The sequence below is a fragment of the Mandrillus leucophaeus genome, unplaced genomic scaffold (genome assembly GCF_000951045.1).
Source record: "Mandrillus leucophaeus isolate KB7577 unplaced genomic scaffold, Mleu.le_1.0 Scaffold68, whole genome shotgun sequence".
Taxonomy (NCBI): domain Eukaryota; kingdom Metazoa; phylum Chordata; class Mammalia; order Primates; family Cercopithecidae; genus Mandrillus; species Mandrillus leucophaeus.
In genome coordinates, this window is record NW_012107363.1 from 3,484,930 (window position 1) to 3,499,122 (window position 14,193).

Here is a 14,193-nt window from a genome sequence, read left to right on the forward strand (position 1 = left end):
TCTGAGGCCAGGAGTGCTGGGGCTTTGGGGAAAGCAGCAAACAGAACAGACCTAGACCTATCAAGGTGCTCCCACCAGAGTCCAGAGATCTCACCGCACACATTTTCTCATTCATGCCGGTGCCCAGTACATCCTTGCAGATGAGCGAATGGCCTGCCTTTCATAATACAGGCTGGTGGCGCTTCCCCACACTCATGTCTCAGAAGAGATGCTCTCTGCTCCCCTGCAAGTGGAATTGTCTTCCTTTGGAGTAGCTGAGAGATAACAGAGGCTTCGGTGAGTGGCTAGACCAGTCTCCCCGTGAAGTCACCTGGCACCTCCACTGCTCCCCAGAGCTGCACACGGTCACTCAGAAGCCTTGGAGGGGTTGGGGGAGGCCCCTTCTGTCAAGCCGCCACCATCACAGTCACTTTGTCCAAGCTATTCCCCTGCAACCTTGCCTGACCTGCAGAAGCTTCAGAGTGGCCCACTCTTCCTGGGCATGTCAGGAAAACTTTGACATGGCTGCTCTGGCTTCAGGCAAGGTCTAATTTGGTGAAAATTGAAAGCAGTTTGGTGGGGTTGCCAGGGAGAAATGGGGAGAGAGAAAGCCACTGCATTTGATGGATGGCAATGGCTTGGAGCTGGTGTGATGGCCTCTCTGGATGACAAGGACATTGGAGTTAGAGCCAGAAGGGCTGAGGTATGAATCTCGGCACTCCTGGTTTGCAGTTATGGGGACTTGGCACAGACACTTGAATGAAACTTCTTTTGCACAGCTATAAGATGGGCCCCTTAATAAAGGCTGACTTTGTTCTGATCCTTCACTGTCTGTTGGGATGTTCTCAGCATTTTGTGCATGTTAGCCAATTTAACCCTAACAGCAACCACCACAGGCAGATGCTATTGCTAGCTATTAATATCCCCACCTGATAGATGGCAATCTGACAGTGAGGCCCAAGGGGTTTGAGTAATGTGCCCAAGGCACACAGCAGGGGGTGCTGCAGGAGGCCAGTTGTGCACTTGTGGCTTTTCCCCTGGCCACTTTGCAGCACTGGTACAAGAGAGGCCCACGGGTGAACCCCCACCCCACAGCCACCCTTTGTCCCTCAGAAAGGGCTGGCAGAGCCTGCAGGTGAGGGTGGGTGTGGGGAGGGGTGGGCAATGGTCTGCCCTTCATTTCTGTCATGTTGTGGCTGCCACTGGGGAGAAAATGTCAAAAAGCTTCCTGGAAGAAGCAGCTTCCAGGAGCCTTCACCATATCCTTGTCCTGCCAACTGGCCACGAATGGACTGGAAGACTCCCACCGGGTGAGAAGGCTCAGAAGCCATCACAGGGGATGGCAGAGGTGGGAGAGGTACGCACCTCGCACCGCGGGGCTCCAGGAGCCAGACGAAGGACAGGCATTTCTGTACGGCACCCCGTTCTGGGTGGGTCCTCTCAAGGGGCCCCCTTCTTTGTCTCTCCCTCTGTTGCTTTTCTCTGCTCTTCCCTCTTCCCCCTACTTCCTCTTCTCCTCTTTGCTTTTTCTTCTTCCTCTCTCTCCTTCCCCCATGCCTCTCTCAACCTTGTTTCCACTTCTTGTCGCCCTTCTTGCTTCAACAAACGTCAATGCAGTCACAATTCCTGGGCTGAGGCTGGGGGATGGGAGGGAAGTCCTGAGGGCAACTCCCGCCCCCGCCCCCGCCCCCGCCCCGTCACTCCCTCTGCCCCGCCTGCACAGCTTCTCACCACTTCATTCCTGCCCCCACCGCCCCTACCGCCCCTATAAGCCACCAGGTCGCTCCAGTTTGGTGCCAGAGCCTGGGGGCAGAGGCGTGGTGAGGGCTGTGCAGCCTAGGATCCACCTAGTGGCTCTCGCTGGCGTCTCAACTGCGCATGAACCAGCGCTGGAAGGCTCGGCTGGAGGTGTGACCAGGGCAGGGACAGACCTGGCCCAGAGCAGAAGAGCCCAGAGTCCCATCCTGCCACGCTACAAGGAGGGAAGAAGGAAAGATACAGTGTCAGCAAAGAGACCTCCCTCGCCCCTACGCCCCGCGCCCCCATGCCTCGCTTCAGCCTCAGGACAGTCCTGCCGGGACGGTGAGCGCATTCAGCACCCTGGACAGCACCGCGGTTGCGCTGCCTCCAGGGCGGCCCCGGGCTGCTCCCGCTCGGAAGAGCAACGCCCTCCGCCCGGGTATCCCGGACAGCGCACTTGCCGCAGCTTTCCTCGCGCCGCTCTGGGCCTTGCCGGCCGGGTCTGCACCTCCCAGAAGCTGTGGGCGTGCCGCTCAGCCACTCCATCGCCGCACTTTCTCAGGCCCGCGCCCGAAGAAGAGCCATGAGAACCTCAGGGTGCCTGCAGAGACGCTAGCGCCATGGGCCTCGGCGAGACCCTGCTGGCGGGGCTGCTGGTGATGGTGCTGGCTGTGGCGCTGCTATCCAACGCACTGGTGCTGCTTTGTTGCGCCTACAGCTCTAAGCTCCGCACTCGCGCCTCGGGCGTCCTCCTGGTGAATTTGTCGCTGGGCCACCTGCTGCTGGCCGCGCTGGACATGCCCTTCACGCTGCTTGGTGTGATGCGCGGGCGGCCACCGTCAGCGCCCGGCGCGTGCCAAGCCATCGGCTTCCTGGACACCTTCCTGGCGTCCAACGCGGCGCTGAGTGTGGCGGCGCTGAGCGCAGACCAGTGGCTGGCCGTTGGCTTCCCGCTGCGCTACGCTGGACGCCTGCGACCGCGCGATGCCGGCCTGCTGCTGGGCTGTGCCTGGGGACAGTCGCTGGTCTTCTCGGTCGCTGCTCTTGGTTGCTCGTGGCTCGGCTACAGCAGCGCCTTCGCGTCCTGCTCGCTGCGCCTGCCACCCGAGCCTGAGCGCCCGCGCTTCGCAGCCTTCACCGCCACACTCCATGCCATGGGCTTCGCGCTGCCGCTGGCGGTGCTCTGCCTCACCTCGCTCCGGGTGCACCGGGTGGCGCGCAGCCACTGCCAGCGCATGGACATCGTTACCATGAAGGCGCTCATGCTGCTTGCCGACCTGCACCCCAGGTATTGGCCGAGTGCATGCCGACCGGCTCAGGCCAGGGACTCAGGTGCTCCCTGGGCAGTTGGCTCCAGTAGCCTGTGGGCATCATCACCTTTACTCCGTCCAGAGTTCACCAGCCATAGCACTGCCCCTGCATGCTGCTCGCGGGGGTTTCCAGTTGGTTCATTGGTGCAGACACCGTGGGGGCCTCTGCCTCCTGGGATATGTGCTCACAGCGCACAGGGAACTTTGCGCAGAGCGGTGGGGTGTGCGTCTCCGGGAGGGGTTCCGCGGGCTCTGCTGTGGACGGCCAGACACACCCCTTCTATGGAGTAGCTGTGGGTCTGAGGCATCTGCTTGTTTCTGCCTGCTGCTGACCCAGTACCCTTGCATGGCCCTGGGCTTCACGTCTTGAGCACGGTCCACCCCCCATGCTTTCTGCTCACTAGTTGGCAGGATTTGTCTCCTGAATCTCTAGCTAGTGTTGCCATTGTTCCAAATTACCTCCCGTAGGGTGTTCCCCTTTTGCCCTCGGCCCCCCACAGAACCCCCAAGAGGCTCTCCTGCTCCCAGGGTGGGCAGACCAGGTGACTTCTCCCTCCCTGAGGGCCCCAGCCTTGCCCCTCCATCAGCAGGCCTGCCTCAGTTCCCTCTGTGTGGAGAAGGATGAGCCGGAGGGAAAGGAGGAGGAGCTGGCCCTTCTTTCCAGTCTTCCTTTATTTCACCTACAAAAAAGCAAGCCTACCTCTTTTCATTGTTCTTTCTCTCTCCCCCATCCCTCTGTCCTCTTGAGGTTCCAGGCTAAACATCCTGAAACCCTCCTGTCTGCCCTCACTTCGGCCCCTGGGCTCTGGGCCTGGGCTCTGTCCCCACCCTGCCATCATCCCGACCACTGTCCTTTGTCCCCACAGTGTGCGGCAGCGCTGCCTCATCCAGCAGAAGCGGCGCCGCCACCGGGCCACCAGGAAGATTGGCATCTCTATTGCGAGCTTCCTCATCTGCTTTGCCCCGTATGTCGTGACCAGGTGGGTCCCGGGTCCGGCGCCTGTCGTGGGAACAGCTGGGAGGGCTTGGCCTCAGTTGAGTAGGACTCTGAGGTCTCCCAGCTGGGTATTGGGAAGGTGGCCATCACCACAGGACCCTCCTCCACACCTGATGGGCTGGGGGCTGTGCTGGCAGCTCCTGGGAAAGACCCTTGGAGAGAGCTGGCACTGGCCCCCATCCTGTCCTACAAATGAGGAGACTCGCCTTGTCCAGGCACAGGCAGATATGGGGTCTGTGAATCAGCACCTGGCTCTTTAAACCGAGGAAGCTTTCAAAATCAGGCGACCTGGGACTAACCCAGACCTCAGACTCCGCATCTCCTGGGTGTGGAGTCGGGAATCTGGGTGGAAGCTCCCGCTGGAGCCTCAGGGCGATAACGCTGCCAGGTGAGTGTTCTCTTTGCTCCTCTCTTTCCTGGAGACCTTGGCCTGAGTGCTTGTCAGGTCAGAATTACCTGGAGTCACAGGTAATTTGGGAAAGATTGTGGGTAAAGGTTCTGCTGGTACCATTGTCCCAGTGCTGTGCTGAGGGGCAGGGGAGTCTGCAGTCTCTACCTCCGGGGTTCCTGGGTCACCCACTTGGCCACTTGGTCACTACCTTAGCTCCACTCAAGAAAATGTGTGCACCCTGCCTTGCTGGAAGGCAACACGGTTAGAGGGAGGCAAGTTGTTCATTAGAGAGGGTGACTGCTTGCTATCATGTTTTGCCTTTCTTGGAAGCTCCATGGAATTTTTGGCCAGGCCTCTGCAGCACTCAGGCTGGCTGGGAGGTCTCCACCCTACGTGTTGAGCCACCACAGGAGGCTGCCCTGAAGGAAGAAGCTCCCGGGAGGGGTCCGTGGCCCTCATCCTCAAGGGGCCCAGGTCCCCACCCCAGGGGAGGGAGCCAGCAGAGAGTATGGTACCAGGATTCTGGCTCTGTTTGTGTAGGGTCCTCCCGGGGTTGCTATCTAATGCCTCACAAGGTCTGCCGGTCTGTCCAGGATGCCCGCCTGTCTTTCCAGGTCACTGGGGTGCTTAGGTATGTTGTGTGTGTGTGGGGCAACAATTGTGTCCCAGGAACCTGGGAGGTCCCAGAGTGCCCATGATGAGTGGCACCAGTTCTGTCCTGCCTACTAGGCTCCCTCTGAGCTCTTTGGAATCAGCACTTGGGACAGGAGCTCTTGGCCACCAATCCCATCTGGCTTAGGGACAGAGAGCCAGGTTTCTTGTGGATCACAGGCACCCTCCTTGCTCACATAAAACCTGGCAAAGGCCTCTGGTTCTTAGGAAACTTCATGGGCACAAGTGTGGATGGAGAAACTGTGGCGTTCTTCTCTTGGGAACTAGCTATTTATCTGATTATTGTGCTTGTGTGTATGTGTGCCCATGTGCCTGCTCATGCATGCAGGTGTATGTTGGGAGGTTTCATGTGTGTATTCATACATGCACATGTATGCACATACATGTAGAAGGTGAGTGCTAACATTTCCGGAGCTCCAGCATTTCGTTTTGAAATTTTAAATGAATGATGAGTGAGACTGGCTCACTCAGCCATGATATTATGTTGATTAATGGGTGTAACCATTATTTTCCCGCATGTGTACAAGGCCCTGACCGTGTGTGTAAACATGCATAGCGATGAGCGTGCACTCAAGTGTTAAAAGGAAGAATCCCAAACAAAGTCATGAAGCCCGCCTTTGCAGCATTGTTTCCACAATGCTGTTACCAACTCTGGGATCTGGGCAGCTCAGGCTTTCTTCTCCGTGAAAAACGTGGGTACAATATAGCATTAATGAGGATACATATTTCTTCACGCACTCGCTAAACATTTAATGAGCACCTGCTCTGTGCTGGGCTTTGTGCCTGGTCCTGCAGTTACAAAATCAAATGGAACACAGGCTCCTCTTGGTTCTGATGGCGGAAGATGCAGGTCAGCAAGACCAGGCAGGTGTTTCAGTGGGGGAGGGGCCTTGGGGGATGGAGCCTGGGAGCAGCACAGCTGGATCAGAGTTTGGAGGGTTTGCCTGACAGGCGCCTCTCACATCATAGAAATGAACCAAATCAGAACCTCACTCCGTTATTGCCCTGAGGCTCCAGCCGGAGCTTCCACCCAGTGTGTGGACGAGGTTCTAATGCAGTTGGCTTAACCCACAGGAAGTCAGAGATCCAGGAGCATGTTGTCCCTGCTGCCCCTTAGAAGGTAGTGCACTCGTTCCAATTGTTCTGCAATTGCTAAAAATATTTCAGAGCTCTTCTCCTGGGAATTGTTTTCAGAACTGGGATGCATTGTTAGACTCTTCTGTGGACATCTTGAAGGTGAATTTAATCTGCTTAGAAATAACTCAAAGTCACCTTGAGCCAGTTCATGTGGATAAAGTAGGTAAAGGAGATGCAGAATATAGGATTTTTCTTTTGTTTCTTGGTTGTCACTCTTGAGTTTTACTGACTTAATCCATGGTGCAGATGAAGTCCCTGGGGTGTGCAGCAGTGAGACCAGGACGCTGGGGATACAGAGCCTCCCTTGTGGAGTCTGTGGTCTACTGTGGGGGTGCGGGGAGGGCAGATGGATACAGTCACCAGGTGCTGAGCATCAGTGGACACGTGAGCGAGCCCCCTTCTCCGCAGGGTCATGGCTGGTTGGAATGCTGGTGGTTGACACACGACTTCTGGTCCCAGTGTGACTCCAGACACAGCCTCAGCTGGGTGTTTCTATGACTTCCACCTGCACCGTGGCTTCACTAGGGGATAGACACTCTGCCATGTGTGGCTTTCTTACTCACCTGCAGCTCAGTCCCCTAGTGACTGAAAGAAATGCCATGCTTCTCAGATCCTTCGATAGGACCCTCCTTCCCACTTGCCTGATGGTTGGCTGTGACCAGTCTCCAGTCCATGCCTGATGGTGGGCTTCGTGGACGTGGGGGTGACAGTGTACCTGATGTGCATATGCTGGCCGGTGGCAAAGTCCTTTGCGGACTGTCACTTACTGTAACTGGATTCTCACCTCAGCCTGGGGTAGGTGACTAGGGCCATGACTGCCTTGGATCTGTGTCCCTGCTCTGATTTTTGGATTCTGGATGCCTCTCCTCTGGCCACACCCCTCAGTTCTCCCTGTCCTTACATTGTGGCCCTGCTTCTCAGCTTGAGGTGGCTGCCTGCCTGCTTGCCCGCCTCCTCATCCTCACCCCGCTGGACTGGGTGCCCTGGAGGGAGGGAGTCAGTCTGATCCTTGCTGCACCCCAGCAGCTGCTGTGTTTGTGGGTGGTTAGCAGGTGGTCTCCAAACTAATGAGTGATCCAACCAAACTTGTAAATCACAGGGCTGCAGTCCTTCTGAGTGGGGGTGGGACATTCTGGGACAGAAATTCACTGCCTGGGGGGTCATCAGGCTGATGGGGAAAGCCCTGGCTTTTGGGGGCCCTGGTTCAAAGCCAGGACCTGGGAAGCGGAACGGCTGCCACTGGTCAGCACATGCACTTGTGACAGCTGTCAGAAGCCTTGTCCTGACTCTGTCCCCACCTCAGGGGCCAGCACAGCCTGGCCCCCACCTCAGGCTGTGCTGCCGCTGGTCAGAAGCCTTGTCCTGACCCCGTGGCCCCTAGCCCAGGCTGTACTGAGAGCGAAGGGGTCCATCCAAGTCCCCAGAGGCCCAGCCCCCTGCTGCTTTCCCCCACGCAGAGCCCAGTCCCTTCCACTCTGAATTCTAGTCTGATTTCAGAAAAGCACTGGGCTCAGACTCAGAATGTGGGACTGAGCCTTTCCTCTGGGAGTTGTATGCCTGATGGTCCTAGAGACGCCATCAAGCCTCTCTGAGTGATGCTTCGAGAGGGTGGGTAGGGAAGCACCCTGCGTGGTGCATGGTGCCCGAGGACATCCCGTGAGTGACTGCGATTCATGTGGGTGAGGTGGTCACGCTTGCTCAGGGTCTGTTCTGCAGCCCAGGTTGACACCTGTTACTCCAGCCTGGTTATTAGTGTTGTTCCGATTTGTTCTCAACATTGCCCAGGTTTGGGAGATGAATGCCAGAGGGGAGTCTGGTTGGGGGCTCCCAGTGCTCACATTTGGGGTGTCTCGGTCTGCAGCATGGTAGTGGTAATGGCTCCCTCGGTAGCTGGTTCTGTGTGCAGGCGTCCGTGGCAGGTGTGCACGCAGGTGGGTGGACTGACCTGAGAGTGAGGATGGTGGGAGAAGGCCTGGGTGACGGTGGCGGTGCTGCCAACTACTGAGTACCTGCTGTATGCAGGCTGATGTCGGCTTGCTCCGCAGTCCCAGGACCCAGCCTTGTAATCCCGTTTTAGGAAGAGGAGACCGAGGCTCAGGGTGCTGGCGCAGAGCCCCCTGGCTAGTGAGCGTCAGGGCTGCGGTGTGTACTTGTCCTGACTCTGTGGCCCCCACCTCAGGCTGTGCTGCCGCTGGTCAGAAGCCTTGTCCCGGAGCATGAGTGTGTGGCGGGTGCTGTCACTGTGGCTGAGTCAGCTGCTCCACTTCCCCAACAGGCTGGCGGAGCTCGTGCCCTTCGTCACCGTGAACGCCCACTGGGGCATCCTCAGCAAGTGCCTGACCTACAGCAAGGCGGCGGTCGACCCGTTCACGTACTCTCTGCTCCGCCGGTCGTTCCGCCAAGTCCTGGCCCGCATGGCGCGCCGGCTGCTGAAGAGAACCCCGCGCCCGGCATCCACCCACAACAGCTCCCTGGACCTGGCCAGCATGGTGCAGCAGGTGCTGAAGAGAACCCCACACCCGGCGTCCACCCACAGCAGCTCCCTGGACGCAGAGAATGATTCCTGCCTGCAGCAGACACACTGAGGGCCTGGCAGGGCTCATCCGCCCCACCTTCTAAGAAACCCTGTGGAAAGGGCACTGGCCCTGCCACAGAAACGCCACTGGGGAACCCCCAGACACCGGCGGCTTGACTTTGAGCTGAGGCTGAAGTACAGGAGGAAGAGGAGAGGGCCAGATGTGGGTGTGGACAGCAGGAGCAGGGGAGGAGAGCTCCAGGCTCGGCCACCTGGCTGCTCGGCAGCCGGGGACAGCGGTTCTTACTTTCTGAGCCGCAGCTTCCTCGCCCTTGTTCTGGGGTCGTGGCGATGCTTGCAGACGGTGGGTAGGGAAGCGTCTTGTGTGGCACGTGGTACCCGTGGGCGTCCTATGAGTGACTGCTGTTCATGTGGGTGAAGTGGTCACGCTTGCTCAGAGTCTCTTCTGCAGCCCCGGTGGACACCTGTTACTCCCACCTGGTTATTAGCATTGTTCTGATTTGTTCTCAGCATTGCCCAGGTTTGGGAGATAAATGCTGGGACAGAGTCTGGTTGGGGGCTCCCAGAGCTCACATCTGATAGTCTGTGGTCAGGGCCCGGCAGGCACAGGCGGTCCCTGGGACGTGCCCATCTCTGGAAACCTAGAGGTCCCCAGCTCCAGGCCTGTCCTCTGTGACTGCCTGTGTGGGCAAGCAGTGGAGCCTGTCTCCTGCCTCCTTTTCCGTGGTTTGCCAGGACTTTGGCATCTTGACTGGGGAGGATGTGGAGTCTGTGTGCTCAGAGCCTTTTCTGGTGATGATATCATCAGAGCACATGACCTCTGCTTTCTGCCCCTGAAGGCCACCTCTGGGCCTCTGGATCCTAGACTTGAGATGGTCAAGAGATTGAAGTAGTAGCCAGGGCCCAGGTGTCCAGAGAGGGTGGCCCAGGATGGGGAGGGCCCTTGTTCCCCAGCAGCAGTGCTGGGGGAGCCAAGAGAAGGTGGAGTGTCCCTGAGTAGCCGTGTGCATCACCCCCAGTTTAGTAATCACAGGGTGCCATTCCTCGGTGGGGGCACCCACCATCAATGACATTGAATGTCCCCATGGGACAGTGCTGAGGACTTTTGTGCACATCTGTCCTATTTCACAGCTCAGGGAAAGAGTAGTACACAGTGCACATGGGCCCCCAGTGGAGAGGTGTGTGTATAAATGAGTGAGCGAGTGAATGAATGGACACGATTCTCTCTTCAGCTTCTGTCATTGCTGTTTTCTTCAAGGCCCAGGGCCATCCCCTGCAGAGGTAGGGTGGACTGCAAGACCTCAGGCCCCTGCCTCATGGGACTCTCTGATGGGCTTCACCCGTGGGCTCTTGCAGGCGTGGAGCCTGTATCGTGACACCCTACACCCAAGGCCAGCAATGCAGGGAGAGCGTGGACATCAAATTATTTCCTTCCAGAGGCTGAATTCTTCCAAGACACATGTGGCTGTCACTTGCTTTTGGCATTAACAGTGGAGAACCCAGCTGAGGCAGCTTCACAGAGTCTTTTCCAAAAAACAGGTGTTATTATTGTACTTTAAAACAACTTTTTGAGACAGGGTCTGACTCTGTTGCCTAGGCTAGAGTGCGGTGGTGCAGTCTCAGCACACTGCAACCTCCGCCTCCCATGCTCAAGCCATCCTCCCACCTCAGCCTCCTGAGTAGCTGGGACCACAGGCATGGGCCACTATTCCTGGATAATTTTTGTATTTTTTTTTTGTAGAGATGGAGGTCTCACTTTGTTGCCCAGGCTGGTCTTGAATTCCTGAGCTTAAGTGATCCGCCCACCTCAGCCTCCCAAAGTGCTGGGCTTACAGGCATGAGCCACCGCGCCCGGCCGAAACCAGGTGTTATTTGCTGACTTGCCAATGCCTTCCTCAAAAGGATAAATTTAAAAATGTAAATCGTGAAGTGTAATTCAAATAAAACAAATTATTGTTTGGAATAATAGCAACTAACCATTAAACAGTTAAAAACATTAGAACACAGACCTGGCCAGTTCAATCGAACCCAGGGGTTCCAGGCAGGAGGTGGGGCAGGTGGGCGTCAGGCCCTGGTTCGCAGAGGGCACGTGAACTCGAGACCCTGCTGCAGCCCGGTGCCCTGTGCTCACAAGGGAGGGCACTCCCACAGCAGAAGCAGGTAGGTCCCCGCTGTCTAAAGCTCCAGAGCCCAGGCTGTGAGCTCCTTGGCTGAGCCCTCTCCTGTCCCTGGGAGCTCCCCAGGTGCAAGGAGCCTGGCAGCCAGCGGGGCCTACCCTCCGTGTTATTGCGTCTCCGCCAGGCTAAAATGCTTTGTCACTGCTTTAGCGCCACTCAAGGAAACGCGTGCACCCTGCCCTGCTGGAAGGCACCACGGTTAGAGGGAGGCACGCTGTTTATTAGAGACGGGGACTGCTTGCTGTCATGTTTCGCCTTCCTTGGAAGCTCCATGGGATGTTCTGGAACAGGCATCTTAAGGCATTCCCTCCGCCCTTCTCCGTCAGCCCATGTGGCTCCCATGCTGGGCTGTCCCTTGCTTTAGGCATGGAGCCTTTTTTTTTTTTTTTTTTTGTAATTTGAAAGATACTTTTCATGTGCACTTAAATGTGTTGCAAAATGATGCTGGGTCTCACGAATGCTGTGAATCAATAAACATCTTATTCAGAGGGTGTCTCATTTCCATGGAAAGGGGGGAATTCTGCCTCGCATTAGCCACCGTTCAATTACCAGGAGAGCAGAGCTTTCTAGATGCCTGGGCTTGCATGCAATCCCTTGCTGGGCTTCCAAGACCTCCAGGCTAGGCCCTGCGCCCTGCGTGCGGCCGAGTGAGGGAGGCGTCTCCTGTTGTTTTGACGGTGGAGCTACAAGCTTGGGGGGCTTTCCCATGGGTGGGCGGGAAGCAGAGAGCCATGGAGGCTGTGAGGCTGGCAGGCAACTTGAAGGACATAACTGCTCATTTATTTTATTTGGGGGACCAGGAGTTTTTTATTGATTCCATCTGTCAGAGGGCTGCAGCATTCCATGATGGGTGAGGCAGAGGGAGGCCCTATGGGAGCCCAGAGTGACAGTCCTCTCACTCAGCTTGCCTTCTTGTCCTTTTGAGACCATGATCTCATTCACCCCAGCCTCCCTCCTGCTCACACGGGGTGCAAACCTGGGCCAGAAGGGGTTCTGAGCCAGGAGCCCTCTCTCCATCCCCTCTGCGCTTGCTGACCCTCACCCTCCTCCTGCCTCACCTGGACACCCATCCACGGCCAAGCCTCCAGAACCCTTCCTAGTCCCTGGCGAAGCAGCCCCTCCTCTCACCCACCCTCCACCAAGCAGAGCAAGCTCCTGGAAATGCAGCCAAGAGCAGGTTGTGCTCCTGCCAGAGCCTGTGGTCTCTGCTCCTAAGCCTGGCATTGCTGGCCCTTTCTGTTCTCTGTCCCCACTGCTCCTCACTCCTATCCACACGGTCTTGGGCTAAAGTGCTGGGTGCTCTAGTCTACTGGCCCCTCCCTGGGGAGCCTGCATCCTTTCTGGGCCTTCTCTTAGTACTTCCTTCTCCTCTGCTTAGCCAAGTCCTTCCACCTGACCGAGGCTGACACAACCCTCCCTCTCCAGGCTCTCACAGCCCCAGCACCCCTCTCAAGGGTCCAGCCGTGGGGTGGGTAGGAGAGGCGTCAGACCCACTTTTATCGCCAGCACCCGCTGCGCAGCAAGTGCTGAGGATGCCGGCTGGCACGCATCATGTCCAGCTGCGGAGCTGGCTTCCAACCACTGAGGGACTCCTCCCGGCTGCCATGCTGCCCCCACCCCATCCTCATGAGCCCCAAGGTGAGCGCGGTGCTGTTTCTCAGTGGAGAGCTCCCAGCCTGGAGGAGGCCAGGCCACCGGCTCAAGATCCTGTGAACAGTGAGTCCGTGCTCTTTTGACGACACGAACTGGCTTCTCTCCTAGAAGCTTGTCCTGCAGGGCAGCCCCATGGGCCGGCCAGGGCAGTCAGAGGTGCTTCCGGAAGGACCCAGCCAAGTCCAGGCAGACAGGGCAGCGTTGAGCACCAGACGCCCCAGATCCCCGGGGGTGTTGAAATGGGCATCTTCAAGCAGATGACCCGCAGGAAGCAGCACCTGCTGGGTGCCAGCGATGATTTGGGCCACTGTGAGTACTGTCTCCATTACACCAGCCTCTGGGCAAAGGGGCTTGTCCTAAGTCTCAGGGCTGAGTGGCAGCTGGCTCCGGGGCCTGGTACTGGTGCACTGGCATAGCTGGTAAAGGATCCATGAGGCACATGGCTCCTAAAGGTCCAGCCGCCCAGCAAAGCCCCCTCCCCGGCATCCACACCGGGGACAAGGGTTAGCAGGTGGGGACATGCCTTCACTTTCCTCACCTGACAGGCCCTGGTCAGCTGGGGTCAGGGCTGCAGCCAGAGCCCCTCCACCTGCAGATGCAGACTGTGCCCGGGACCAGGGGTTTTAGGCAGGATCAGCAGGGAATCTGCGGATCAGCTCCACAGTGCGCTCAGGTGGTAGATGGGGAAACTGAGTCCCAAGGAGGGGCAGGGAGACCTTTGGAGGGGGCGGGGCACCCCACCCAGGGCAGGCAGGGCCTTTATCTGCTGTCCTGCCCCTCCTCCTCCCCCAGCGGCATCCTCCCTCTAGCTTCTGGCGCTGCCCACTGTAACCCGACTCCGGCATTTGCGTTTGGGGCGCCCTCCCTGCGCCGGGGGCGGGAGCCCAGCAAGCGCAGAGCCCCGGCCGCGCGGCCCGAGTGCCACATCACTGCGCCGGCCGTCCAAGGCCCGCCGCCCCACCATGCCGCCCCCGCCGCCGCTGCTGCTCCTCACAGTCCTGGTCTTCGCCGCTGCCCGGCCGGGGTGCGAGTTTGAGCGGAACCCCGCCGGTAAGGCCGTCCCCTGCCCCCACCCTCCACCCTCCACCCTGCAACCTCCGGGGAGTGTGACCCGTCGCTTCCCAAGGGCCCGGGAACTTTCTTCCAGTAGGTTAGGCGCCTATGGCCCCCGCGAGAACGTCTCCAAAGTGGGCAGCATGTGACCTGGAACTGGTAGGGTAACCTCTCCCCTGGACGGGGACACCAGGGAGCCTCTCTACGGCCTCCAGGCCGGGACCCCAGGCAGCAGAGGGTCACCATGCCTGGACCAGGGGCGAGATCTTTCTCCTGTCGGGTACAGCAGCAGGGGCGCCCTGCTGGTGGGTCCGAGGGAGCAGGTGCCAGGACTTTGCAGGGTGAGAGGCCATCCAAGGTCTCCGGGTCCTTCCAGGAAGGGGGCGGTCTCTCTGGGCTATGGCAAACTCTCGACCCCTCCCTCCCAGCTAGAGCTGTGATGTGGACAGCAAGTCTCCGGAAGTGGCCCTGAGGGCTGGGAGGGGGCGTGGGCCCCCTGGAGGGATCTGGGGCCGGGAGAAGGGAGGGACGCAGGGACCCTCTGGGAG

The 14,193-nt window shown here is 58.4% G+C and overlaps 2 protein-coding genes across 4 annotated transcripts in view; both read left to right on the plus strand.

The window, feature by feature from the left end:
• The first annotated feature begins 1,752 nt into the window (after positions 1 to 1,752).
• On the plus strand, positions 1,753 to 9,236 carry GPR78 (G protein-coupled receptor 78). The gene is made up of 3 exons (XM_012002175.1): positions 1,753 to 3,007; positions 3,896 to 4,009; positions 8,502 to 9,236. Exons 1-3 carry the CDS (start codon positions 2,340 to 2,342, stop codon positions 8,809 to 8,811), a joined length of 1,092 nt encoding a protein of 363 aa, XP_011857565.1. The 5' UTR covers positions 1,753 to 2,339; the 3' UTR covers positions 8,812 to 9,236.
• Positions 9,237 to 13,382: 4,146 nt separating this feature from the next.
• The window catches only part of CPZ (carboxypeptidase Z), a 34,546-nt gene continuing 33,735 nt past the window's right edge, over positions 13,383 to 14,193 (plus strand). For all 3 annotated transcript variants that reach the window (XM_012002179.1, XM_012002177.1, XM_012002178.1), the window contains exon 1: positions 13,383 to 13,642. Coding sequence is in view for 2 of the 3 variants with exons in the window: in XM_012002177.1 (XP_011857567.1) it covers positions 13,555 to 13,642 (88 nt within the window). In the remaining variant the exon portion in view is untranslated. The remainder of the gene's footprint in view (positions 13,643 to 14,193) is intronic.